This window comes from Chrysemys picta, chromosome 1 (genome assembly GCF_011386835.1).
Source record: "Chrysemys picta bellii isolate R12L10 chromosome 1, ASM1138683v2, whole genome shotgun sequence".
Taxonomy (NCBI): domain Eukaryota; kingdom Metazoa; phylum Chordata; order Testudines; family Emydidae; genus Chrysemys; species Chrysemys picta.
This window is the reverse complement of record NC_088791.1, coordinates 109,100,277-109,128,107: the sequence shown is the minus strand read 5'-3', so window position 1 is coordinate 109,128,107 and position 27,831 is coordinate 109,100,277. Positions and strand designations below refer to the sequence as shown.

The following is a 27,831-nucleotide window of genomic DNA, read 5'->3' as shown; positions in this document are numbered from 1 at the left end:
TGAGAGCCCCTTGTCTAGATGAACTGTTAGTGCATGGCAATCAGGGGTGTAATTTACCTCTTGCTAGCCTGCCGTACAATAACTGGCCACACAGAGTCTGCTGCCATGCAATAAATTCTCTAGTGCACTTTGAATGTTATCCTTTTTGAGCCAAATAGCTAGCCAAAAATTTGGGATCTATCAGGGTGTTTCAGTTAGCAGGAGAGAATTTGGTGATAGTCAGGTATTTCTTCTTTGATGCAGTTTTATTTATAAAGAATATACAAAGTCCTGTATTTCTGAACACAAAAGAAATCAGGTTTCAGACAACCCCACCTGTTTATGCTCTCTGTATGTGTGTATATATATCTCCTCAATATATGTTCCATTCTATATGCATCCGAAGAAGTGGGCTGTAGTCCACGAAAGCTTATGCTCTAATAAATTTGTTAGTCTCTAAGGTGCCACAAGTACTCCTGTTCTTCTTTTTTCAAAAGAAATCAAACAGCAAGAAACAGCTTCTTTTGCTCACATCACCAACAGCACTCTTTTTAGCTACACCCTGGACCCAAAAACCTCTTCCCAAGTTTCTTCTATGGTCAGCCACCAGGCTTTCAGCTGCTTCTTCAAGTCTTTTCCCGTTTTTTGTCTGTTCTGCCTTCTCGCATGCACACATACCCCTACCCAAAACAATACTCAGCAAAAGTCCTTCCACCCACACAATCCAAAAATGTTGGGAAGGGTCTATTAGGCCTTGTTTTCAATATGGCCCCTTAACTGTCTCACAACTATCTTAAGTGAAGGGTGCACTCACACATCAATTTCAATGAGGTTTTAACTCACCCCATAGCCAGGTTTCACCCAGCTTATAACATACCCCATGTCAGCATCACCCATCGTCCTGATGAGGCCTAAAATGGTGACACCCAATAATCCATCCCAAACAGAAAAGCACATTAGGAAAAATAATGGTTACTAACCTGTTCCGTAACTTTAGTTCTTCAAAACGAATTGCACGTGTCCATTCCACTTTTCCTGTCTGTGCACCCAGTAGTTTTTCCCTCAGTGGTGCCCATCTGGGTGGCTCGAGCACCCTCTGCTGTAAACGTCACTGCATGCAGGTATAAAAGGGCAGAGCCGCTCCCTTCCCCTCTCTGTTCCTTCTTGATAGAACTCTGATTCCAAGGGGTAGGAAGGCGGGTCATGGAATAGATATGTGCAACACATCGCAAAGAACAGCAGTTATGAAACAGATTAGTAACCTTTTTTTCTTCGCTGAGGGATTGCACACATGCATTCCACTTTTGGTGACTCACAAGCTGTGAAAGAGGAGGTGGAATCATAGTTTATCTTAATAAATACTGGAGGAGAGCCCATCCAACTCTAGCATCACCTCTTAAGTCTTGCTTGATGGCATAATGGGAAGCAAACATGTGAAATGAGTACAGTTGGTTGCTGCTCTACCAATGTCCAAAATGAAAACATTTGCCAGAAAAGCTGCCAAGGCCACTTGCCATCTTGTCAAATGAGCTATGATCCTATTTGGCGGGGTGATATTAGCCAGATCTTAGCACATGTTGTTACATAAGGCTATCCAAGAAGAAATTCTTTGAGTAGAGATTGGTTGACCTTTCATTTTGTCCATTATTGCCATGAACAGTTGAGAAGATAGATCTATCCAGGTAGAACGCCAGCACTCTTCTTATGTCTAGAGTGTGAAAACGTCCCTCTTCCAGTGTGGTTTTGGGAAGAAAGCTAGGCAAATAGGCTGCTTGACATGGAACATGGACACCACCTTTGGGACAAATCTCTGATGAGGGTGAAGGTAAACCCTGTCCTTAAAGAAGATTGTATAGGGAGGCCCAAACATTAGCATACACAGCTCTCCTACCCTTCTTGCAGAGGTGATGGCTACCAAAAATGCCACCTTCATTGATAGATGTAGTAGACAGCAAGTAGCCAATGGCTCAAACAGAGGACCCATAAACCTTAACAACATTAAGTTCGGGTCCCACGGGGGAAAACAGGATTGTGCACCTAAGGTACAACTTGTCCAGGCCTTTCAGAAACCTCACTGACATCAGAAAAAACAACAACCCAGATCATTATCCATCTTAGGGTGGAACACAGAAATAGCCGCTAGGTGTGCCTTGATCAAACTAACAGCCAACCATTGGTATTTCAGATGCGATAGGTATTCTAGAACATGCTGGATCGAGGAACAGGAAGGCGACATCCTATAATGGAAAAACATCTCCACTTAGAAAGTTAAGTAACCCTAGTAGATAGCTTTCAACTGTTTAGCTGGGCATCCTGCACCTTTTCCGAACAAGACTCTTCTCTATCATCTAACCATGGAGCATCCATGGGGTTAAATGAAGAACTTGTAGGTTCAGGTGGAGCAGTCAACATGGCCTTGGGAAATTAGTTCCAAGTCCAAGGGAAATCAGAGCTTCACTGACAGATCCAGGAGAGCAGAGAACCAGTGTTGGCAGGCCTATGCTGGGGCTATAAGTATGACTCTGGCCTGGTCCTGTCTTATCTTCAGCAATACTGTGTGAATAACCGGTATGGGCAGGAAAGCATAGAGTAGCCTGCTTGACCAAGGAAGCAAGAACATGTCTGTCAGGAAACCCTGGCTGTGACTTTGCAGGGAACAGAATTGCTGACATTTTCTCTTAACTTTCGTATCAAACTGGTCCACTTGGGGAGATTCCCACCACTTGAAGATATGTCTGGGCAAATCCAGGTGAAGATCCACTCGTGGTGACTAGTAAATGATATGCTGAGGTGCTCTGCAAGATCATTCTGCACCCCAGTAGGTAAGATGCTTTGAGATCTACCAAGTTGGCAATGCAGAACTCCCGAAGTCAAGCTGCCTCTTGGCAGAGCAGGAAAGAACAGGATTCTCCTTGCCTACTGAGGTAAAACATTGATGCTGTGTTGTCTGTGAGAACTAATAGGCCCTTCCCCTTGACCTGCGGAACTAAAACCTAACATGCTAGCCTGATAGCTTTCAGTTCCCTGACACTTATATGTAAAGACAGGTCTCCTGAATACCATAGTCCAGGAGTCTGAAGAGCACCAAGATGTGTCCCCCAGCCGAGTGCAGATGCATCTGTTACTGACATGAGGGTCAGATGAGGGTGGGCAAAGAGGACAACCCAGCATATATTGTCCAGACTCGTCCACCAATCTAGGGAGGCAAGAACTTGAGAGGGCACCCTCGCTACTGAATTTAAAGGAAAATAGTTCAGTGAGTAAACTGACGCCAGCCAACACCAAAGAATTCTTAGGCCCAGTCTGCCATATTGGACCACATATGTGCACAAGGCGATATGCCACAGGAGCCTCAAAAAGTTTTGTACTGTTATGACTGGGTGAGACTTGAGATCCAGAACAAAGGCCCACGTTGTCTGAAACATACAGTTTGGAAGGAAAGCTCTGGCTTAAGACGAGTCTAGCACTGTCCTTTATCAACTATATCCTCTGGACTGGGAAGAAGAGAGATTTCTCTGCGTTGACTAACAGACCCACTGCACCGAAAGTTGACTGGATTAGAGATACACTGAACAACATCTGAATCCTCGATCAGCCTCTCGACAGCCAATCATTCAGACAGGAATAATCTTACATTCCTGATCTTCTGAGGAATGCAGCCACACCTGCCAACACCTCTGTAAAAACACTAGGAGCTGCTAAGCTGGGTGAGGCAATATCTTTTATTGGATCATATTCTGTTGGTGAGAGAGAGAAAAACTTTTTGAGAGTTTACACAGAGTTCTTCAGGTCAGGGAGCTGCTGATAGACCAAACAATTGTACAGTGAACTGGCAATGATTCTTATTTACCAGAAATCTGAGATATTTCCTGTAACCTTGATTGATCACCATATGGAAGTAGGCATCTTTCAAGTTGAGGGCAGTATCCAGGGAGGGGATAACTGAAGCTAGGGTGACCATGCAAGACTATTCTTTTTAAAAACTTGTTAAGAAGACACAAGTCCAAGATTAGTCTGAGACAAACACATACACCCTTTGCTTTTGGGATTAGGAAATAGCGGAATAAACACCATCCCTCTGAAACTTTATGGCACCCATCTGAAGGAGAGCTTGAACTTCCTGCAGGATGAGATCTTTGTGAGAGAGGTCCCTGAAAAGGGAGGGAGGGGTAGAAACAAATTGGAAGGTATATCCCACTTCCACAGTGCTCAAGACCAATTGGTCTGAAGTAATTCAGGACCAAGCACTGAGGAAGTAGGAGAAAATTTGCAAAACAGGATCTGGAATTGTGGTGACTGGCATGACGTTCTCGACTGAGCCACCAAAATGTCTACTTAGAACTCCCTGGGTGACTAGAAGGGACAGGGGCTGATGCAGAAGCTGAAGGAGGGGCAGGACTAAGCCTAAAATCCCTGCTCTTCCTCCTCAACAGGTCCCTACGAGGAACCAGAGCCGTACACCAGCACAACTGTTGAGGCTGATAGAGCTTTCTTGCTGGGGCAGGTATATACAAAACCAAAGATTTCAAAGTTGCCCTTGAGTCCATGGAACTTGCTATCTGTTTGCTCCAAGAACAACAGAGGACCTTTGAAGGGAAAAATCCAGGATAGTTTGCTGGGCTTCATGGGGTAAACCGGAAGATCATAGCCAAGAGCACCTTCTCATAGACTGCAGATGCCATGGACCTAGCAGCCAAGTTTTCAGAACCTAACCTGGTCTGAAGCAAAGTCCTCGCCAGTGACCTGCCCTCAGACACGATGAGGAGAACTCCTGCCTAGCATTCTCAGGCAGCAGATCCTTAAATTTAGCCACAGAACCGCACAAGCTATGATTAAAACATCCCACCAGAGCCTGTTGGTTGGCAATTCTAAGCTGCAACCCCTCTCCCTCTGCCCCCCACCAAATATCATTTTCTACCACATAAATCCAGCTTCTTTACATCTTTGAATTCAGGGGTGGGAGCTTGAGGATCCTGGCATTTCCTCTCATTAGTGGCTGCAACTACTAGCAACCCTAGAGGAGGATGGGAGTACAGGCAGTTAAACCCCTGGGAGGACACACAATATTTGCGCCCCGCATGCTTTCATGTGGGAGGCAACGATGATGATGGTCTGCTGCAGGGACTTTTTAGGCTCCAAAATAACCTTATTGATTGGCAAAACCACTCGAGATGAACTTATCATAGACAAAATGAGGCAATGAGGGACTCCCTGAAATCCTTGACCTGAATGTCCAGGTCCGAAGCCACCATGTATAGTAACTCCTGATACACCTTATTGTCTTCAGGAGGGGATGATGTTGTCCCAGAGGAAGCTACCTCATTTGGAGAGGATGAGGATGAAGTCAACTCGGGATTCAGTTGAACCTCTTCTGCCAGCTGCTCAGTATCAGGCCCAGTACTGGACACAGGAGCAGGTTCAACTCAGTGCAATGATTCGCCTCACCTGGATCAAGATACTGAGTAGGAAGGGTGTGGGGATGAGCTGAAGGCTGGAGGAGACCCCCAAGGGTTCCAAAAAGGCAGCTGATAAGGAACTGGGCCCCAAGGGCCTCCTGGCCACATTACCGGAGCAAGCCCTGAGGCAGGATCCCAAAGGTATCCTGGGTGGTGGTAGGGTTAAGAGTGGAATGGCAAGTCTTGCCCCAAGGCTGAGAGACATATAACTCTGCTTCAGAGTCTGAAGAAGAGGACTCTCTTTCCACCAACCATGGAAGGGCGGCCTGTTGGTACAGGAGAATGGTGCAGAGATCCCGAATGCTGAAGAAAAGACATCATTGTTAGCTTCCCCGTCGACAGTACCGACAGATAGGCTGATTTGTAAACTGAAGAGTGGTGTGGTACCGAATGCTGCACCATAAGAGTCAGTTCTGGGCGATCTTATGGCACTGGGAGAACTATTTCCTGTATCACTGGAGACACCAGTACCGATCGACTTAGGTGTTTTGCTGCAGCAAACCCCTATGGCATAGCCAGCACCAAGATCATCTCCGACCGATGCAATGCCACTGAAGTCAACAGTACCATTTGTGGTTCTGGACTCGGAGCCTGTACTGGCACTGGAGTCAACAGTGCCATTATTGCCACATACTTGGAGGAGGAGGAGTACTTTGAACTTGAATGCACTCTACTCAACTTCTTTCCTTCCTCCTTAGCTGGCTTGGAGGGTGGAGATCTTCCTCGATTTGATGCCACTTTGGAAGGTTTATATCTCTTCCAGAGCACCGGAGAAGGAGACCAGTGCCGGGATTTGGATAGTCGTGAAGGCACACTTCTGACTGAAGCTGCAGCGCTCAATATCAACTCAGACTGGGATAGCTCCAAGGGTGATCTCAGTGCCTCTTCCACTAGCAGGAACTTCAGCCTAGCTTCCCTGTCCTCCTTTGTCCTAGGCTTAAAGTCCCAAAAAAATTGGCACTGGTCTTTTTAAGTCTTGCCCAGGAACTTCAGACATGAGTCGTGCGGATCATTCATGGGCAAGGATTTTGTGCAGGAAGCACAAGCCTTGAAGCCTGGTGACAGGGGCATACCCCAGCACCGGCCACAGCACTCTCAACAGGAAACAGCAACATAATTTTTTTTTAAAACTATTAACAATTCCAAAACTATTTACAACTAAACATAAAACTATCTACACAAAAGCTGACAAGTGTTGCCAAAGCAACAGAAAGCAGGTCCAATGACTGTCATGGGCAGTGAGAAGAACTGAGGGGGAAGAGGGTGGCGCTGCCCTTTATAACTGCATGATGTCGTCCAACAGCAGAGGGCACTCAAGCTGCCCAGACAGGTACTGCTGAGGGAAAAGTTTCCGATGGCCATATTCTGGGAACCACAGCCACCAACAGTGGAATGGACATGTGCAACACATCTCGAAGAAGAACTTAGAACATGGCAGCAGGGTCCACATAGCCAGTGAGCATGTGGCAGGCTAGTGCAGGGTAGATTTACACCCCTGTTTGCTGTGCACTAACTGTTTGTCTAGACCAGCCCTGTGACTTGCTCCTTCTTCTTACTCCACAGTGGCTTGAATCTATTAACTTTTAGGGCACATTGCAAAGATTGTATGTGCTAAGGCTTGTGGAACCCTCTGAGCATGGTGGAATAGCATTTTTAGGTAAATGCAACACATTTTGTTGTTCTGAATTGCTAGCTGGTTATACATGAACAGAATCAGTAGTATCTTATCAAACTGGCTTTGTGTGTGCAAGTGAACTGCTGTCCCCAGCAGTCTACAATTTCACATCGCTCTCGGTGCACAGAAGCCTACCTGCACAAGTGCATAGAAGATTTTTAAGATCTGTTTCTGAAGCAGTACAGAGTAATGGGAGTTATCAGGAAGAAGCTGGATCATCTGCTGCTGAATCCGAGGCAAGAATATTTGCATTGCTGCTATGAGAGGATCTCGCTCCTCTGCTTTCTTGTATCTACAAAAGAGGACAAACATAGATGTCAAGGGTCTGAGTGTTCCCAGTTCTAATGCCTACTCCTTCCCCACAATCCAATTATTTTACCTTTAAAAAACACAAACAACAACCCTGACATTCATGAGAGCAGTGTTTATACATTTCTCCCCTCCTCCAGCCTCTATCTGACAGCCCACACAATGCATGCTACCTAACCCTTCTACCAGCAGATGGAAAAATGTCAAAACAAAGGTTAAGTAAACATTAATGCCACTATGGGCAGGACTAATCTTACTTAGACTGTAAGCTCCTTCGGGCAGGGACCCCCTTTGTGTTCTGTGTTTGTACAGCAACTAGCACAATGGAGTTCTGGGTTATGACGAGGGCTCCTAGGTGCTACAGTAATACAAATAATAAATAATATTTTCCTTGTGACTAGACTGTAAGCTTCTTGGACCAGGGACTATGATTTTGTATATGTTCTTGTAGTACCAAGCTCACTGCTGGTGCTCAGTAAATAAGTGAATAGCCTTCAACAGGTAGTGAAAGCTCTTTCGATTGGCTAGGCTTTTGGGTTCTTCTTAACATCTATATGTTTGTGTTTTTATAAATATAAATAACTGGTCAACATTTTTTATAACGAATAGGACTAATTTTCAGTGATGCCACATGCTTGTGGCTCCAGCTGATGTTAGAGGAAGTAGAGAGTGTTTGGCACCTCTGAAAATCAGGCGCAGGGTATATATAGTATTGAATAACAATACAACAAAGCAGATTCCATATTCACAATCCAGCATTTTCTTTGGAAGCACAGCTAGAAAATAAGTTGTATCCTGTTATCCAGTAAATTATAGCTGTTTCTCCAAATGTGTACAAAGGCATAACAATAACTAAGGGCCATCAGATGGCTCTACTCCTTCACAAAGAAAAAAGTACTTTAGCCTTCAATGTGGACTTCCACATTTTGGAAGTGGCCAAGAATTAATCATTCTCTCAGTTCTTGGCAGTGCCAGAAAGCACTGTAAAGAGGCAGCAACTCTTGAGAAATTCTAAGTGTCATGGTGCATCTGTGCAAACTGCTATCTGTGTGGTTTACACATTCAGGGCCCTGAATACAATTACAAAAGTTGGATGTCAAGGAAAACAGAGTGTAGCTTCATTTTTAGACTAACTTTACATTTCAATACTTTCTAAGTCCACATGGATTCCATACTGGGCAAGGCTATTACTGCTTATTAAGCCTTGTGGCTGACAGATTAGTTGAGCAACCTTACAATCCAAAGCTACCTTGCCCCTTTCCCCTCTCTCCCGCCTCCCCAAATTCTCCCATTTTACACAATTCAGCTCTTTTAGAAACAAGAAAGGACAGGCCAGCTTGGACAAAGGTGATGACTTCACTGCAAGAGGCTCCTCTACATGAAAGAGCATGGGTTGACCACAGACATCCCTACATAAGAAGCGGGGATAAAATATTTCAAGACTTTATCTTGGCATAACCCACACACTGATGGATTGTTAGGCACTAAATATTGAGTGTATCAATATCACTCCCATATTCTCTTTTCATACTTCCTCTTCCTCTCCCCACTCCACACTTCCATAAGCTCAGTCAAAAGGAAGGCAAGTCCTACAAATCAATGAGTTATCCAAATTTTTTTTTTTTTTTTAAAGGGTTTCAGGTCCTGCCTCATGAAACAAGTTCAAAGATGTATTTATTGTACTTTGCAATCCAGCGTGTCAGGTAAGTTCTGGCTGACCCCAATGATCCCATAGCATTTCATGTTAGTATACAGATTGTGGTAGTGACTCAAAGTTTCCTTCTCCCCACCACCACGCTGTTGTGTGTGGATTAGCTATCTGACTATAATTTCCGACCCAAGTAGGCTGCACTTTCAGTGACACAACAATAAAGAGAGCTGATAGTTAGTTACATTGTAAAATGTATGTATTTGAGAGAATCCCTCTCCCCTACTCTTCCTATGGTGCTTGTCTGATTAGACTGAACACACTTTGGGGTAGAGACTATGTTTTCTTGTGTGTGGACAGTGCATAGCACATTTTGGGCACTACCAGAACATAAAGATCATGATTCTTGTGTGTGGTGCATAAAACATTTTGGGAGCCTTAGAACAAAGTTGTTACATACATTTAAGTTTTTCACAAATACATTTATTTATTCACAAATAGTTCTACTCAAGTAAAATACCCAAGGAAGAAACCCAAAAAAAAAAAAAAAGTTAGATTGGAAAAAGAAAAATCAGCAAGGGTATGTCTACCCTGCAAAGAAAAATCCACAGTGCCAAGTCTCTGAGCCTGGGACAACTGACTCAGGCTCAGAGGGCTAAAAATAGCAGTGTGGACACTTTCGGTCAGGCTTGAGCCTGGGCTCTGAGACCACCTCGCTTTCCCACTGGGTTTCAGAGTCTGGTCTCCAGCCCGAGCAGGAACATCTACACTGCTATTTTTAGCCCTGCAGTCTGAGCCAACAGACCCAGGCTCTGAGACTCTGCACCATGGGTTTTTCTCTGCAGCACAGACATACCCTAAAACTCTGACTGCTGCTGTATTTTCTGCTCTCAAATTGCTGTCAATATAGATATGATGAAAAGTTCTCATTTACATACAAGAAAGAAAGCATATGGGCATCAGAAATTCCCATCCGTCATCTGAATTCCCTACAGAATTGTCAATACTCTTTCGGCTATTTCTTTCCAAGTAAAGAAATCAGCTGAGATAACACTGATTTCTATTCCACTGATGGAAATCCACTTACTCATACGTTTTCACCAGCTGATACAAACACAGCAGGCTGCCAAGCCAGCTCCCACTGTTCTGAGACTGCAAGTAATAGCCTATCTTGTCTACAACTGCTGTCCAATGGCCAGGAAAGTCATGCTTAATGATAGCACGGAGGCACATTGTCAACTGGGCCCTAAAAAAGGAAGAAAAAGCAATATGTTATAAGAAGATAAATATGTTAACAGCGAACAGTTTATATTAAAGACCTGATCCTGAACTCTCATTATTTAATGGATACAATGTACTGGATTATACATACTTTGAGAACACTAGAAGAGTTTGAGGGGAGAGGGCCAGGAGATGAGAAAGGAAGAACAAAAAAGACTTGAAGTTAATGTTAAGGGAACCCGCTCTTCCTCCAACTTCAGGCTTTTTAGCTGCTTTTTCTCCCGTCCTTTTCACTCTCCACACCTACCAAGTGTTACATACAGTTTCTTTATGAAAGCTACTAGCACTACCCCTTGAAAATTAATCGGTAGGAGTTTTTTTAAGTGCCGATGAAATTAAAAGGAGCAACAAAAAAATGTAAGCTTGCAAATTTTTATAACATGAAACAGTCGTGTGTGATCCAGCCTGAAGTTTCCTCACCAAATTATGATTTTCCTTGGATCATCTAGAAATCAATGTTCTTGACTCTGCCAAGGGAGGAAAAAAGTCTGCAAAAATATTTTCTCTTTACCTAATTTTCTATTGTAGAAAATCCTCTTTGCAATTCTCCATACAGGCACTCAGTGGAGGGATGGTATTATTCAGCAAGGGGCTCTCAAGCTTTTAATCATTTTAGCTTTGCCTCAATTTCCCCCTCCCTCTCATGCCTTTGCAGTTTGTGCTTCACCCTGCCATCTTTCTGTATCTGCACCCTCCTACCATTGCTCTGGCAAGCAAAAGGTGATACCCTCCACAGCATTGCTCTACTTATAATAAAGTTTGTTTGACCTTGCTTCTTTTTACCCTTCTAGCAAATCACCACATTCCTACTTGGCACTGACAGAACACCTCTACTTTATGCAAGTTGTGGTTTGAGCATTGGCCTGCTAAGTTAAAAGCATTACCCCCGGTGATTGCTTCCTATAGACTTTTAAACAACTGGTTTTCAGACGCGATTGTTTTGGTCAACATCAAAATATTTTGGACATTTCACTAATTAAAATGATATGGCAAAAGCCTGTCAAACTTCTTTTTTGTGCTTTTCAGATTAAGGCTTTGTCTATACTGGCAAGTGAACGACAAAACTTTTGTCGTTCAGAGGCATTAGCCACCCCTCGCCCCCCTGAAAGACAAAAGTTTTGTCGAGGAAAAGCACTGGTGTGAACAGCACTTTGTCAGCAGGAGTGCTCTCCTGCCGACAAAGCTACCGCCGCTCGTTGGGGATGGAAGTTTTTTGTCATCGGGAGAGCTCTCTCCCGCCGACAAACAGTGGGTACACTGCGTGCCTTTTAGCGGCATGTTAGTAGTGGCACAGCTGTGTCACTAAAAGCTACGTAGGGTAGACATAACCAAACTTAGTGCTGACTGCGGTTCTGGAACAATGCCAGGGGAGACTGTAGGACTATTTATCCATTAAACAGTAACAGTACAGGTAACAGCAGCGCAAGGGTACCTACACTGTGCTACAACCTTGGCCTGGAGAGACCACTGCTTTTAATAGAAACTCTAGTCACCAGCACCAGAGATCTCAAGTTGGAAAAGCTGTAATGCATGTGATTTTCTGAATACTAATACAACATTACAGAAAGACGGGGAGGGGGCACAGCTCCAGAAAAAGTTCTTTTTAAAGATTAAGTTGGGTTTCTGATGGGTGCAGTCTTTTAGTGAAGCTGTTGCTTCATACCACTCCACTATGCTACGCTCTGCTGCCCCATCAACCCAGGCTCTGACTCCACCCCATCCCACACAATTCCAGTTACTGCCTCCCCACTGGCTGATTGTTTGGGAGCTGAGAGCCAATAAGGTTTTGGCCAGGCTCCACCAGCAGTGGATAGAGGCAGGGCACACTCCACCAACATGGAGGAAATAACCAGAGCTGGGTGTTGTAATAGTGGAGACCCTTCCCTGCTCGCATGATGGAGGGACGACTGGGCCATATTTGAGTGGCTTTGTTACTCAATACATGGGCTCCTGCACCCAGTCCTGAGCTCCATTCAGTGAGATTTCAGATATAAACGCGAATGAAAGAAAGGGTTCAAACGTGAGAGTCTCACAATTCAGACATGAGAATTGAAGCGTCTGCGATACTATTCTGTCATTGTGGCCATTCAATCCCTTACCTTTCTTACTCCTGGGTGAACTCTGTGCCACTGCACACATGCAAAATTCATGTCCCCTGCAGATTTTTTCCCTCTGCTGTGGCATCAGAAGAGAAGGCAGCTGGTTCACCAGCTGGAGCAGCCAGCAAGGAGAGGGAAGGAGCAAAGGCTGCTTTTCCTTACAGTGACATGCTTGTGGGGCCAGCTGAATGGGGGATGGTGTCTCAGAGTGGGGTTCAGAAGGGCTAGTGGGGTGGAAAGAGTGAGGCTGGGGCACAGGAGCTAGTGGAGTGACAGTAAAGAGCCAACAGCTGAATGGGAGTGGGGTGCAGGGACACATGGGGATTGGGAGAGGGGGGTGCAGGGAAAGATGGGGACAGATGTGCCTGAATGAATGGGAGAGACTGGGGTCAGCCTGGTCTGCATTGGGCAGGCTCCCCAACTCCCTAATAATCCCTCCCTCAAAAAAAAAAACAAAAAAAAAAAAAACCAATTCTCACCCACACTCAACAGCCCTCCAGGTTCACTCCCAGGCTCCCAGCAATTACTTCCCTCTCCCTCAGCTCCTCGTTACCCCTAACTCTCCTAAGCCTTTACACTGCTTCTGAGGGGTGCAGGAAATGAGTTTCTATATTGTACTATAAATGAATTATTATTCAAACTTCTGTATTAATTTAGCTAGTAAGGAATCTATTTGTCAAAAAACATTTCCTGAATCTTTTTTGTTGTCTGTATTGTTACAGACATACTTACTGACAGGTATTTTGAATAAAGTACCAAAATAAATGAAACTGGTGTGATTATACTGTGTTATTTTGACAAATAAAATATGCAGAATTTTAAAATATTGTGTGCAGAATTTTTAATTTTTTGGTGCAGAATTCCCCCACAAATACCTTTCTGATGAGATTACCAACAAGGAACCCACCTGTTGGCATTTATGAAGGAAAATGGTTTCTTCTTGTCCGCTAGAAACCTGATGCAAACTATCAAACTAATTTTACTTAGGCCAATGAACAGTCATAGCTAGTAATAAACCTATGAATTAGACCACTGTACTCAAAAGCAGAGAAGCATATCTTAGCTTTCCTAAGGTCTGTAAAACATTGGTACTGAAAACATTAATTGAAATAAGTTCTTCCAACATGTATAAAAGAAATGAAAGCAGCTGAGTAACGGACTTTGCACCAAAAAAAATACATTTTCAGGCTATGATGTGAATGGTATTTATCTGGAATTGAGGGTCAGTGGCAGGCTGAAATAACTTCTATGACTGCCCCATGCACCGATCTCCTCTGAATTAGCAAAATAAACAGAAAGTGACTAGACCAAGTTTCAGGAGTTGCTTTAAACTTTCTACGCTTTGTGGTAAATCTCTTATTGTGAGCAGAAGACACTCGCAAGTTAAAAACAGTCCAGCGATAATTCGATCCCCGAGAGATCGATTTCTACCCGCCGATTCAGGCGGGTAGTGTAGACCTCGCCTGAAATCTAATGAGACAAATAAAAGGAGTTGCGGAAGCTGAGCACCTCTGAAAGTGAGGCCCTTCATCAACATATGGACAGTATAATGTACCTCACTAAGTCAGGAGACCGAATAATTCCTTCCACAATGTTATCACGAATTTGCTGGCGATCATTTTCATGAATGTTGAATGGAAATACAGCTTCTCCTGGTGGTGGTTCCCGATCTGGCCAGTACTGCGTCACCATGTTCTTCAGGTAAATGGCAGCTAAGTTACAGAAAAAATCCTAACATAGCAGCATGGAAAGGATTACTTAAATTCAGTTCTGTAGCAAAGTCTCTACCATTCAATGTGGATTACAACTGAAGGTGGCACAAAGTGATGCTGAACAACAAAACAGCGCAGAAGGCTAAGAACTACTGCATATCTGTCCTTTAGCAAATATTAGAGAGATAAGATGGGTGAAACAATAACTTTTATTGGACCAATATCCACTGGTGACAGAGAGAAGCTTTCAAGCAACACAGAGCTCTTCGTACCTTTCCCAGATCTAAAGAAGAGTGTCACAACTAAATACAAGATCAAATAGATAATTTAGCATAAGTTGTCGTGGGAGATCTTAGTCAACGAACCCAAGCTTTTCATCACTAGAAACATCAGGGTCAAATGTGTGGTCCTAAACAGAATATGGGATTATTTCAGCCAGCCTTTACTGGACAGTATTCTTTATTACAACCAGATTTGCAAAACTGTCACAACAATTTACCAGCCTAGGCACAAAAGCTACTCATCTGTCATTTGTGATAGTTATAATGAATGGAAATTACAATATTTCACTCAACTTCAAAATAACCTACTCACCCACAGTAAGTAGAGTTTTGCAGGGCTGACTTAAAACAAAGTATAACTGTATGCATGGCCAGTACGTTCTACTTTGGGGAACTGCCTGGTATCGAACTAGCATGGAGCATACCTTTTATTCCAGCAAAAAAGGTCCACTGTAACATCCCCAAGTCTTATCTCATCATTAAAATTCTCTGTAATTCCACAGAGATGTTCCCTATCACCTTTAATGAAAGGTCATTAAAAAGTGGTATCTGGTAATCCTTAGCTGAAAATATCACTTACTCCTAAAGAATGCCTGTAACTCTTCTTTCAGACATAACATTAGCAGAAAGTTCTTAATAAACCTTTAGAATACTAATCCTTTCACTATTTTCTTTTTAGTTAATTCCCGATTGGGATTTTAAAGCATATTAAAGCATGAATCGGGCACATTCAAGTAGAATATTTTTCTCAATTTTGACAGATTGAAGAGTATTAACCAAATTCTGTAGTTTGTGTGCAAAGCATGTTAAAAAGGGTCAAGTGGATGTCAGAAATTTAAAAACTTGTTTTTCAGATGGACCAGAGTATTCAGACAAAAACCGGACCAGAACAACCAATACAATAGCTTAACACACTGAGGTCACACCAGGACATGTGCTTTCTACATGGATTGTGATTTTGAATAAATTCTTGCTCTCACAGCAACTGTAGCATTCTATTGATTTAGCAATTTGGTATAAATTTACTGTCTTTCCATTCCCCACCTCCTTCCCTCCAAAAAAATACTGAAATATGTTCCACACCTACATTTGTTTTGTTCTGACAAATTAAAATAAGAGTCTACTTTATTAAAATGACCATATGAATGAAGTGACACCTGAATGAAGTGCCTCCCTTTATGCCAACATGGTCCTAACAATGCCATTCACAGTTGGATTATCTACAATAATATACAGGCCAAATAAAATGAACAGCATACATCAGCATGCCCCAATGCATTCAGGGGATTAACTGGTCTTTTTAACTCTCCCACTCCCCCTCAAGAATTCAACCACCCCTCACCTCCTATGGAAAATTCTATTTCATATGCTAGAAAGAGAACTGTGAGTGAAAAACCCCCATCAAACTCTTCTTGGAAAAGTGGAATACTCGCTGTTCTAATTAAAGGTTCACATTTAGCCACCTATTGTACAGGATTAATCAACATGTTTTATAAACAAACAATTTAGGTCCTGATCCTGCAAAGAGTTACACACATGCTTAATATTAACTATACCACACGCATATGAGGATTCTCTTCAAGATGCATTTAGCTAGCTATATACCCATAACTTATCTAAGGGATCTTTCTTGAGATCTGTTTTTGGGGGAAGGGCCTGTAAGTATCTAGCATTGACTCTGGCCATGTTAATAAGGACTTCTATTTCTCTATGTTAAGGATTCAAAACAGTGACAGACCCATTCAGATAAAATCCCCGATCTCCACATACCCTCTTCATGTGGGCTCCACCTCTCCTCATATGAAAAAATCTGAGCTCCTCATGCCCTCATGTGTATCCAAATTTTGCCCAGAAAGGCAGGGCAATCGAACTAATCTAAGAGAGCTCACTACAAACACAAGAAAGTAAGGGAGAAGGTTTAGTGTGCCATAACCAGATTTCACCCCCACACCGGAAAGTGAATCACCAAGTCATTAGGACTCCTTCACTGACCTATATTAATTCAAAGGCCAAAATAGAGTCAATTTTAATGACATGACAATAGTTCACCACTTCGTTTTAATATCTTATTGACTTTTTACAATAGGAAGAAAATGAAACAAGAAGTTAGCTCACCTGCTTGACGTACTGGAAATTCAACTTGATCCGAAACTATGATTTGTAGTAGACTGGGAGCAAAATTTATGATCTTGTACGACTGAAATTTATACAAAACAACCCAAAGTTAAATTCGTGGTTTTTTTTTTAAATTTAAAATATTGCATTGCCAAATGAATAAGAAAATTAGGATGACCATTTTTGAGAGAGTTACTACAGTGTTCTGAGACTTTCCATGGGAAGTTGAATGGAAGTTCACTTCTGTCGAATTCACCCCCTCCGGCATCATAAATAATTATTTATGAAACTGAGCACATATAGGCAAGGAAGTGGCATTAGTGATGTGACAAAGGCACCTTCTTGGAGATTCTGAGATATTACATACTTAGACAAAACTGACTACAAATAATAAACTCTGCAGAAGTGCCTGAATTATTTAAAAAAAAAAATACTGACCCTAAAAAGAGTCAAATGCATATTGATTTGCTTCACAGATACACAGCACTTCTGTGAGAAATACTTCAGAGTTTAATGGAAATGCTACCACACTCCCTTTTAAATCAGTAAATCGTTTAAATTACATTAAAGTATATTTGGCAAATGCTTATGTTATATGCAATATAACTGTTGGATTAAATTTATAGTAACATAAGAGAAAAATTAAAAATCTGGAAAACCTACTGGACTAGCCATACATAATTAAAATAAAGTGCAGACAGATTAGATTTCAAAGCCACAAGTTTTGTGTATTTTCTGGGAACTTTTCAGACACTCCATTTTCAGAACATCTGAAGAACTTCTAAAGTGAAAACACTGCTTAGTGAACTTCTGAGCAAAGCATGCCAGATTAAAAGGTGAAAATATGATAGCAGTATACTGCCACAATTCAATGGGCGTCCTCCTGCATGAGGAATAGGGAACTCTGCATGGTTCAGTGACTTTTCAGCCTCAGCAACATCTGTAGTTATTAGTCAGTTATGATCTCTTTTCTCTCAGCTCCAGACAATTGATGTTTCAAAGAGCTTTTTCCCAGTGTCTGCATGACCGCAGCTTTCTTTATTTCATCTCCTGTGGACGAGCTTTACCAATACTCTTCAGATAACTTACATTTGGCAGCTCTAGTGGTTTTAATGGTTTTCCTAGCTGAAAGGGAAGAACTTTAACTAAAAATTGAACACAACTACACTACATCATTTCTTGGACTGCACCTCATTCAACTGCTCAGAAATACATGATTAGGTCTCTTTCTCATGGCCCGGATGCCTTGATCTAGCATTTCCATAATGAGATGATGATAATTTCCATAATGAAATGTGTCCACACTGGCGCTTATGTTGGTGTAACTTATGTTGTCGTTCAGGGGGGTGATTTATTCACCCCCCTGAGCAACATAAGTTACGCTGATATAAGCTGTAGTGTCAACATAGCCTGACATGATGCCACAGCAGTAACAGCTAGCAACACAACAAATATGCAAGGGCTTCTGGAGACGGATACAGGCTCAAGGAATCTAGATCATTGGTCTTGGATACACGCCATCATGCACAAACTGGCAGGTCACTTTTGCCAACTCTGAACAGAAAGATCAGAGTCTATTTGTTTCCCACCAGGTTTTTCAGCAAACCAGGTAAGGATTTCCATCTTGACACTATACCCTGGGAGGGCTGGTTATAAGAAGGCTCAGAAAAGCCCTCAAACACACAAAATTGCAGAGAAGGAAGAAGTTACTCGCCTTGTGCAATAACTATGGTTCTTTGAGTAATTTCCCTATGGGTGCTCCATTGTAGATGTATCTGCATCCCTGTGCTGCTGACTGGAGAATGTTAGTAGCAGCGTCCACTCAGTCCATGCATGCGTTGCCTCCCCCGCCCCCCATCATCTGCTATGAGGCTAACCAACGGTGTGCAGGTAAACCCTCCTCAGTTTCTTCTCTGCCACAGAGTTTATGATGAGAACTCCGAAGAAGAGGGTACGTCATGGATCATCCATAGGGATACACATCGTTACTGCACAAGGTGAGTAACTTCTTCTTTGAGTAGTGTCCCTATGTGTGCTCCACTGTATGTGACTCCCGAGAAGTATCCCCCCACTGGAGGTTGGGGCTTCTGAGTCGAGTCTGTTATGGATGAGTGTACCGTGGCGCCGAACCTGGTGTCTGCAGCAGAGTCCCCCAGGATGGCATAGTGTTCTGCAAAGATATTGTGACAAAGTTCCTCCTCTATCTTGGTGGGTCCTGCGCTTATTGGCGGATTTTCTTGCCTCAGAGATTCACCATGTGGGTTGGGGAACAGCCCAGAGACCTTCCCCTCTGGAAGAACCCACAGTCCAGGTCAATCGGGAGGTTTGGGGGGAACCTGGGCCCGCCCTCTACTCCGGGTTCCAGCCCAGGGCCCTGTGGACTGCAGCTGTCTATAGTGCCTCCTGTAACAGCTGCATGACAGCTACAACTCCCTGGGCTACTTCCCCATGGCCTCCTCCAAACACCTTCCTTATTCTCACCACAGGGCCTTCCTCCTGGTGTCTGATAACGCTTGTGCTCCTCAGTCCTCCAGCAGCACACCCTCTCACTCTCAGCTCCTTGAGCCTCTTGCTCCCAGCTCCTCACATTCCCACCACAAACTGAAGTGAGCTCCTTTTAAAACCCAGGTGCCCTGATTAGCCTGCCTTAATTGATTCTAGCAGTTTCTTCTTAATTGGCTCCAGGTGTTCTAATTAGCCTGCCTGCCTTAACTGGTTCTAGCAGGTTCCTGATTACTCTAGTGCAGCCCCTGCTCTGGTCACTCAGGGAACAGAAAACTACTCATCCAGTGACCAGTATATTTGTCCTCTACCAGACTCCTGTACCCCACTGGTCTGGATCTGTCACAGTATGTGCAGATGCCCAGGTAGCTGCTCTGCAGATTTCTGATACAGGGATACCCTTGGAGACTGCAATGGCTGAGGAAACCGATCTCATAGAATGTGTGCAGATTGTAGATAGGGGTGCTAAGTTGCAAATCTGATAAGAGTTTGATACAGTTTGAGACCCATTCAGAGAGTCTTTGAGCTGAAATCGCTGTACCTCTAAACCTGTCCGCAACGGCGAGGAAGAGTCTCAGAGATTTTCTAAAAATTCTTGTCCTGTCCAAATAAAAGGCCATGGCTCTCCTTATGTCGAGCATATGGAGGATGGCTTCCCTATTATCCTGATAAAGCTTGGGATAAAACGTTGGAAAGAGAATGAGTTGATTCATGTGAAATGCAGAAATCAATTTGGGGTGAACTTTGGATGTGGTCTAAGTGGAACTTTGTCACGGAAGAACACTTTGAAGGGGAGATACGCTATCAGTGCCGCTCTCTGATAGCGCATCTCCCCTATCCTCTTGCCGAGATAATGGCAATCAGGAACGCTGTCTTCATGGAAAGGTGAGTTAAAGAACAAGTGGCCACAGGTACAAAGGGCGGTCTAGTCAGTCCTTTTAATACTACACTGAGGTCCCATTATGGGGCAGGAAGCTTGGGTTGGGGACAGAGGTTCGCTATGTCTTTGAGAAACCTCTTCATAGTCAGGTGGGGAAAAACTGAGTACCCTTCCACCTTCCGGTGGAAGGTTGCTATTGCTGCTAAGTGTACTTTTAACAAGCTAATGAAAGTCCCCATTACTTGAGATCCAACAAACAGTCTTAGGCCTGGTCTACACTACGGGTTTAGGTCGACTTTAGCGGCGTTAAACCGAATTAAGCCTGGACACGTCCACACAACGAAGCCCTTTCTTTCGACTTAAAGGGTCCTTTAAACCGGTTTCTTTACACCACCTCTGACGAGGGGATTAGCGATAAAACCGGTCTTTGCGGGTCGGAATTGGGGTAGTGTGGACGGAATTCGACGTTATTGGCCTCCGGGAGCTATCCCACAGTGCTTCATTGTGACCGCTCTGGACAGCACTCTCAACTCAGATGCACTGACCAGGTAGACAGGAAAAGACCCGCGAAGGTTTGAATTTCATTTCCTGTTTGCCCAGCGTGGAGAGCACAGGTGACCCCGCAGAGCTCATCAGCACAGGTAACCGTGATGGAGTCCTCCCAGGATCGCAAAAGAGCTCCAGCATGGACCGAACGGGAGGTACGAGATCTGCTCGCCATATGGGGAGATGAAGCAGTGATAGCTGAACTCCGTAGCAGTAAAAGAAATGGAAAAGTATTAGAAAAGATCTCCAAGGCCATGAAGGACCGAGGCCATAACAGGGACACACAGCAGTGCCGCGTGAAAATTAAGGAGCTACGGCAAGCTTACCACAAAGCCAGAGAAGCAAACGGAAGGTCCGGGGCAGAGCCGCAAACTTGCCGCTACTACGCGGAGCTGCATGCGATCCTAGGGGGTGCAGCCACCACTACCCCAACCGTGTGCTATGACTCTCTCACTGGAGAAACACACAGGGAAGACGGTTCGGGGAACGAGGAGGATGATGACGATGGAGGTACTGTAGGTAGCTCACAGCAGCAAGGAAGCGGAGAAACCGGTTTCCCCAACAGCCAGGATATGTTTGTGACCCTGGACCTGGAACCAGTAACCCCCGAACTCACCCAAGACCCTCAGGGCACACAGGAGACCTCTGGTGAGTGTAACTTTGTAACTATTTGTAAACATTACAAAAAAAAAGCAAGCGTGTTTAATGATTACTTTGCCCTGGCAATCGCGGCCAGTACATCTACTGGAAAAGTCTGTTAACGTGTATGGGGATGGAGCGGAAATCCTCCAGGGACATCTCCAGAAAGCTCTCCTGGTTGAAATGGGGTGATTTTATTAAGGGGACATTCAGAGGCGCCCGTTCCTGCTCTTCTGACCAGAAATGTTCCCCGCTGTTAACCACGCGGTGGGGGGAGGGGTGAAGTGATCATCCCAGAGAATCGTGTGTGTGTGTGGGGGGGGGGGGGTTTACTTGTGTTTGTGCCGCATGTTAACCGGGAAACCGCAGCCACTCCTTTTACATTGAAACCCCATTTTAAATGGACAACCCAATTCATCCTTGATATGGGAAATGCGCTGCTGTTTGCAACCTTTCCCGCATGTTAAGAAGGTTAAAAAAGCCAAAACACTGTGGCCTACGATGGCTGCCTGCAAGCCGAAATATGCGACCTTGTAATGAAAGAGTGTACCCATTGTTCTCTAAAATGTGTCTTTTTTAACCACCTCTCCCTTCTCCTCCGCCAGCTGCAAATGTTTCTCCTTCGCAGAGGCTCGTGAACATTAGAAAGAGAAAACGTAGGACGAGGGACGAGATGTTCACGGAGCTGCAGATGTCTGCCCAGGCTGATAGAGCACAGCAGAATGCGTGGAGGCAGTCAATGACGGAGATGAGAAAAGCCCAATATGAACGAGAGGAGAGGTGGCGGGCTGAATCGCGGGAAGAACAGAGCAAGTGGCGGGCTGAAGACGATAGGTGGCGTCAGCTTGCAGACAGACGGCAAGAGGCAATGCTCCGTCTGCTGGAGCATCAAACTGATATGCTCGAGCGTATGGTTGAGTTGCAGGAAAGGCAGCAGGAGCAGAGACCGCCGCTACAGCCCCTGTGTAACCAACAGCCCTCCTCCCCAAGTTCCATAGCCTCCTCACCCAGACGCCCAAGAACACGGTGGGGGGGCCTCCGTCCACCCAGTCACTCCACCCCAGATGATCGCCCAAGCATCAGAAGGCTGGCCTTCAATAAGAGTTAAAGTTTTAAAATGCAGTGTGTCCTTTTCCATCCCTCCTCCCCCACCCATCCCAGGCTACCTTGGCAATTATCCCCCTACCTCTGTAAGGAACTAATAAAGAATGCATGAATGTTAAAAAAAAATGACTTTATTGCCTCTGCAAGCGGGAGGGGAGGGTGGGGTGGGGTGGTTGGTTTACAGGGAAGTAGAGTGAACCGGGTCGGTGGGGGGGGTTCGGAGGGTTCATCAAGGAGAAACAAACAGAAGTTTCACACAGTAGCCTGGCCAGTCACAAAACTCGTTTTCAAAGCTTCTCTGATGCGCACCGCGCCCTGCTGTGCTCCTCTAACCGCCCTGGTGTCTGGCTGCGCGTAATCAGCGGCCAGGCGAGTTGCCTCAACCTCCCACCCCGCCATAAAGGTCTCCCCCTTACTCTCACAGATATTGTGGAGCGCACAGCAAGTAGCAATAACAATGGGGATATTCTTTTCGCTGAGGTCTGAGCGAGTCAGTAAGCTGCGCCAGCGCGCTTTTAAACGTCCAAATGCACATTCCACCACCATTCGGCACTTGCTCAGCCTGTAGTTGAACAGGTCCTGACTCCTGTCCAGGCTGCCTGTGTACGGCTTCATGAGCCATGGCATTAAGGGGTAGGCTGGGTCCCCAAGGATCACGATAGGCATTTCAACATCCCCAATGGTCACTTTCTGGTCCGGGAAGAAAGTCCCTTCCTCCAGCTTTCGAAACAGAGCAGAGTTCCTGAAGACGCGAGCATCATGTACCTTTCCCGGCCATCCCACGTTGATGTTGGTGAAACGTCCCTTGTGATCCACCAGGGCTTGCAGCAGCATTGAAAAGTACCCCTTGCGGTTTATGTAGTCGGTGGCTTGGTGCTCCGGTGACAAGATAGGGATATGGGTTCCGTCTATGGCCCCGCCACAGTTTGGGAATCCCATTTCAGCAAAACCATCCACTATTGACTGCACGTTGCCCAGAGTCACTACCCTTGCTATCACCAGGTCTTTCATTGCCCTGGCAAATTGGATCACAGCAGCCCCCACTGTAGATTTGCCCACTCCAAATTGATTCCCGACTGACCGGTAGCTGTCTGGCGTTGCAAGCTTCCACAGGGCTATCGCCACTCGCTTCTCAACTGTGAGGGCTGCTCTCATCTTGGTATCCTGGCGTTTCAGGGCAGGGGACAGCAAGTCACAAAGTTCCATGAAAGTGCCCTTACGCATGCGAAAGTTTCGCAGCCACTGGGAATCGTCCCATACCTGCAGCACGATGCGGTCCCACCAGTCTGTGCTTGTTTCCCGGGCCCAGAATCGGCGTTCCACGGCATCAACCTGCCCCAGTGACACCATGATTTCCACATTGCTGGTGCCTGTGCCTTGTGAGAGGTCTATGTCCATGTCAATTTCCTCATCACTCTCGTCGCCGCGCTGCAATCGCCTCCTCGCCTGGTCCGGGTTTCGCCTTGGCATGTCCTGGCTCTGCATATACTCCAGGACAATGCGCGTGGTGTTCATAGTGCTCATAATTGCCGCGGTGATCTGAGCGGGCTCCATGATCCCAGTGCTAGCTATGGCGCCTGGTCAGAAAAAAGGCGCGAAAGTAGTATCTGATGGACCAGGAGAAGGAGGGAGGGCGGGAGGGAGGGAGGGCCGAGTGACGACATGGCGTACAGGTACAGGAACAGGGAGAAACACAAACAACTGTCACACAGAATGGTCCCCCCAAAGATTAAAATGAAAACCCTGGGCTTAGCAGGCCATTGATTTCACGGAGGAAGGGGAAGCATATGAATACAGAACAAATCTATTTTTTACATCTTAAGGTGGCAGCCGACGGTGCAGCATGAGTGACAGCCATACCAGTACGACGATGACGGATACCAATCATAAAATACCATCATCTGCCAAAAGGCAAGGGGCTGCTGCTGTGTAGCAATGCAGCCCCACGTCTGCCAGCCCCACGTCCGCCAGCACCCAGCATCGCCCTCGGCCTCTTCTGGGTGCTTAGCAGACAATACTGGGCAATTGGCAGAAAATAGTATATTACGACTGGTAGCCATCATCATCGAAACAGTAGCATGTCTGCCCAGGTGGCCATGATTGACAGCCACACCAATACGATGACGACGGATACCAGTCATAATATACCATCGCCTGGCAAGGGGCTGGTGCAATGCAGCCCTACGGCTGCCAGCCCCATGGCTATCACTCATGCTACACCGTCTACCGCCAAAAGGCAGTTAGCAGCTGCTGCTGTGTAGCAATGCAGTCCCACGTCTGCCAGCACCCAGAGGACATATGGTGACGGTGAGCTCAGCTGAGCTGAGCGGGCTCCATGCTTGCCGTGATATGTTGTCTGCACAGGTAACCCAGGTAAAAAGGCGCGAATCTATTGTCTGCGTTGCTGTGACGAGGGGGGAGGGGCCTGACGACATGTACCCAGAACCGCCCGCGACACTGTTTTGCATCATCCGGGCATTGGGATCTCAACCCAGAATTCAAAGAAAAGGCGCGAACCGCTTCTCGGCTCTCTGAGCTGTGGCGCAAACGTAGTATCTGACGGACTAGGGGAAGGAGGGAGGGGGGCCGAGTGACGACATGGCGTACAGGCACAGGGAATTAAAATCAAGAACGGTGGCTGTGCATCAGGGAGAAACACAAACAACTGTCACACAGAATGTTCCCCCCAAAGATTAAACTGAAAACCCTGGGCTTAGCAGGCCGTTGATTTGACGGAGGGAGGGGGAAGCAAATGAATACAGAGCAAATCTATTTTTTACATCTTAAGACGACGGTGCAGCGTGACTGATAGCCCTCGGCATCTTTCTGGGTGCTTGGCAGCAAATACGGGGCGGCGTATGACGATGGTCTTCAGGCCTATTGCACAATCGGCTGCTCGGGGAAGACTCTGCTAATGTGCGATGACCCGACTTGTAATAGGACGGCTAATAGTCGTAATACACCATTTACTGCCAAAAGGCAAGCCCCACGGCTGCCAGCACCCAGATCGCCGATGAAGGCTACCAGTCTACTGCACCGTCTACCGCCAAAAGGCAGTTAGCAGCTGCTGCTGTGCAGCAATGCAGTCCCACGTCTGCCGACACCCAGAGGACATATGGTGACGGTGAGCTCAGCTGAGCGGGCTCCATGTTGTCTGCACAGGTAACTCAGGTAACCCAGGTAAAGAGGCGCGAATCTATTGTCTGCCGTTGCTGTGACGGGGGAGGGAGGGGCCTGACGACATGTACCCAGAACCGCCCGCGACACTGTTTTGCATCATCCGGGCATTGGGATCTCAACCCAGAATTCAAAGGGGCGGCGGAGACTGCGGGAACTGTGGGATAGCTGTGGGATAGCTACCCATAGTGCAATGCTCTGGAAGTCGACGCTAGCCTTGTACTGTGGACGCGGTCCGCCGACTAGAGCACCTAGAGCATTTTATTGTGTGGACACACACAATCGGCTGTATACAACCGATTTCAATAAAACCGGCTTCTATAAATTCGAACTAATTTCGTAGTGTAGACGTACCCTGAGACAGTAGTCTCAACTAGGAGTATGCATATCCCTGCGGGTATGCAACGGTCTTCTAGGGGGTACATCAACTCATCTAGATATTTGCCTAGTTTTACAACAGGCTACATAAAAAGCACTAGCAAAGTCAGTACAAACTAAAATTTCATACGACTTGTTATACTGCTCTCTATACTATACACTAAATGCAAGTACAATATTTATATTCCAATTGATTTATTTTATAACTATATGGTAAAAATTAAAAAGTAAGCAATTTTTCAGTAATAGTGAGCTGTGACATTTTTGTATTTTTATGCCTGATTTTGTAAGCAAGTAGTTTTTAAGTGAGGTGAAACTTGGGGGTACTCAAGATAAATCAGACTCCTGAAAGAGGTACAGTAGTCTGGAAAAGTTGAGAGCCACTGGACTATGGGTAGAGTGGTAGTATCTGGTGTGATCCTTTTGGATTGGCACCAGATCCAGAACCTGGACCACTTCTGTAGGTAAGTGCAATGGATAGCCACTTTAATAACACTTCTTGTACCTCTTCAGAACATGATGTTTCTAAGTGCTGGAACCATGAAGGAGCCAGGCTTTGAGCTGTAGTATCTGTAGGTTGGTGATGAAGAGTGTGTCTCTCACTCTGCAAGAGGAGGTAAGGAGTGATTGAAGAGTCATCGGTAGACACAGCGCCAGTTGTGACAGGTAAGGGTACCACGTCTGCCTGGGCCAGGTGGAAGCGATCAATATTATGTTTGCTTTTTCTCTTTTTACTTTCAACCAGGACTTTCAGCAATAGAGGGAATGGGGGAAAAGGCGTAAAGGAGGCCCTTCTCCCATGAGAGGAGGAGAGAGTCCCCCATGGAGTGCTGGCTGATGCCTGTTCTGGAGCGGTACTTGTGACAGTGTACCCCATAAGGCTTTGGGGGGGCGGGTGCTTATAAATGTATGTATGACATAACTGGAGTATGTTTTGTGCTGCCTGTGCCATGTAATATATCTCCGTAAAGGTTATGGTCTACTATATCTATTCATCCTATTTGTACATATATATCATTTTCTACTTGAGGTTAAGAATATGGGCTGTATGCTTGCTTGGTTTCTAAGTAAGCTTTGTGAGGCATTTGGTCAGCTTCTTTAGGAAGGAATTCGCCAGGTTAAGTACCTGATCAGGAAACGTTTGGAGAACAATGCATCTTGGAATGCTCCAATCCACACAAGAAGTCTTCCTGGAGACATGCAAGATACCATGTGGACAATGGCTTCGGCCTGTAAAGACTGAGTCATGCAGGGACATGTGACTTGCCCAGGTGACTCCAGAACTCCATCTTGGAGCTGGACTTTGCATAGGAGGGAGGAGGGGGGTCTCCACCCACAAGAGACAGTCTATTTAAACCCGTGGGAGACCCCTCCATTTTGTCTTCAGCTGGCTAAGGAAGGAGCCTCTCCACCCCCCCAAGGATACTTGAAGGGAACTGGAACAAACGACAGTAACTACAGGGGGTTTGAGTGATTGCTGGACACAGGCTAAAAGGAGATTAGCCTGTAAAAGGGAGCATTCTGGAACTGGTGAGGAACTTATCTGTATTTAGTTTGATTAGACATAGATTTGCGCATTTTATTTTATTTTGCTTGGTGACTTACTTTGTTCTGTCTGTCACTACTTGGAACCACTTAAATCCTATTTTCTGTATTTAATAAAATCACTTTTTTCCTTATTAATTAACTCAGAGTATGTATTAATACCTGGGGGAGCAAACAACTGTGCATATCTCTCTATCAGTGTTATAGAGGGCGAACAATTTATGAGTTTGCCCTGCATAAGCTTTATACAGGGTAAAACGGATTTATTTGGGTTTAGACCCCATTGGGAGTTGGGCATCTGAGTGACAAAGACAAGCACACTTCCGTGAGCTGTTTTCAGGTAAACTTGCAACTTTGGGACAAGTGATTCAGACCCTGGGTCCCGTGTTGAAGCAGACGGGAGTGTCTGGCTCAGCAAGACAGGGTGCTGGCAGGGAAAACAGGAGCAGGGGTAGTCTTGATACATCAGGTGTCAGCTCCCAAGGGGGTTTCTGTGATCCAACCC

General features: G+C 45.3%; 2 protein-coding genes across 7 annotated transcripts in view; one reads left to right on the top strand and one right to left on the bottom strand.

The window, feature by feature from the left end:
* The window catches only part of IPO8 (importin 8), an 88,440-nt gene that overhangs the window by 48,147 nt on the left and 12,462 nt on the right, over positions 1-27,831 (bottom strand). The window contains exons 2-5 of one of the 6 annotated variants that reach the window (XM_005308735.5): positions 16,556-16,637; positions 14,003-14,159; positions 10,155-10,313; positions 7,246-7,402 (exon numbers count right to left, since the gene is read on the bottom strand). In XM_005308735.5, coding sequence (XP_005308792.2) covers positions 7,246-7,402; positions 10,155-10,313; positions 14,003-14,159; positions 16,556-16,637 — 555 coding nt within the window. Of the gene's footprint in view, positions 1-7,245; positions 7,403-10,154; positions 10,314-14,002; positions 14,179-16,555; positions 16,638-27,831 lie in introns of all 6 variants that reach the window. The other 5 variants (XM_008164206.4, XM_042849930.2, XM_042849919.2 and 2 more) reach the window with 5 other exon arrangements.
* Positions 20,444-22,331, top strand: LOC135975498 (uncharacterized). Its single transcript, XM_065566671.1, has 2 exons — positions 20,444-21,131; positions 21,728-22,331. The coding sequence occupies exons 1-2, from the start codon at positions 20,588-20,590 to the stop codon at positions 22,228-22,230; spliced, it is 1,047 nt and encodes a 348-aa protein (XP_065422743.1). The 5' UTR covers positions 20,444-20,587; the 3' UTR covers positions 22,231-22,331.

Bases quoted from the DNA above. Each gene is read 5' to 3' on its own strand.
- LOC135975498 (XM_065566671.1), top strand. From the start codon at position 20,588: ATGGAGTCCTCCCAGGATCGCAAAAGAGCTCCAGCATGGACCGAACGG. The intron at 21,132-21,727 runs GTGAGTGTAACT...CTCCTCCGCCAG, and splicing joins GGGCACACAGGAGACCTCTG to CTGCAAATGTTTCTCCTTCG.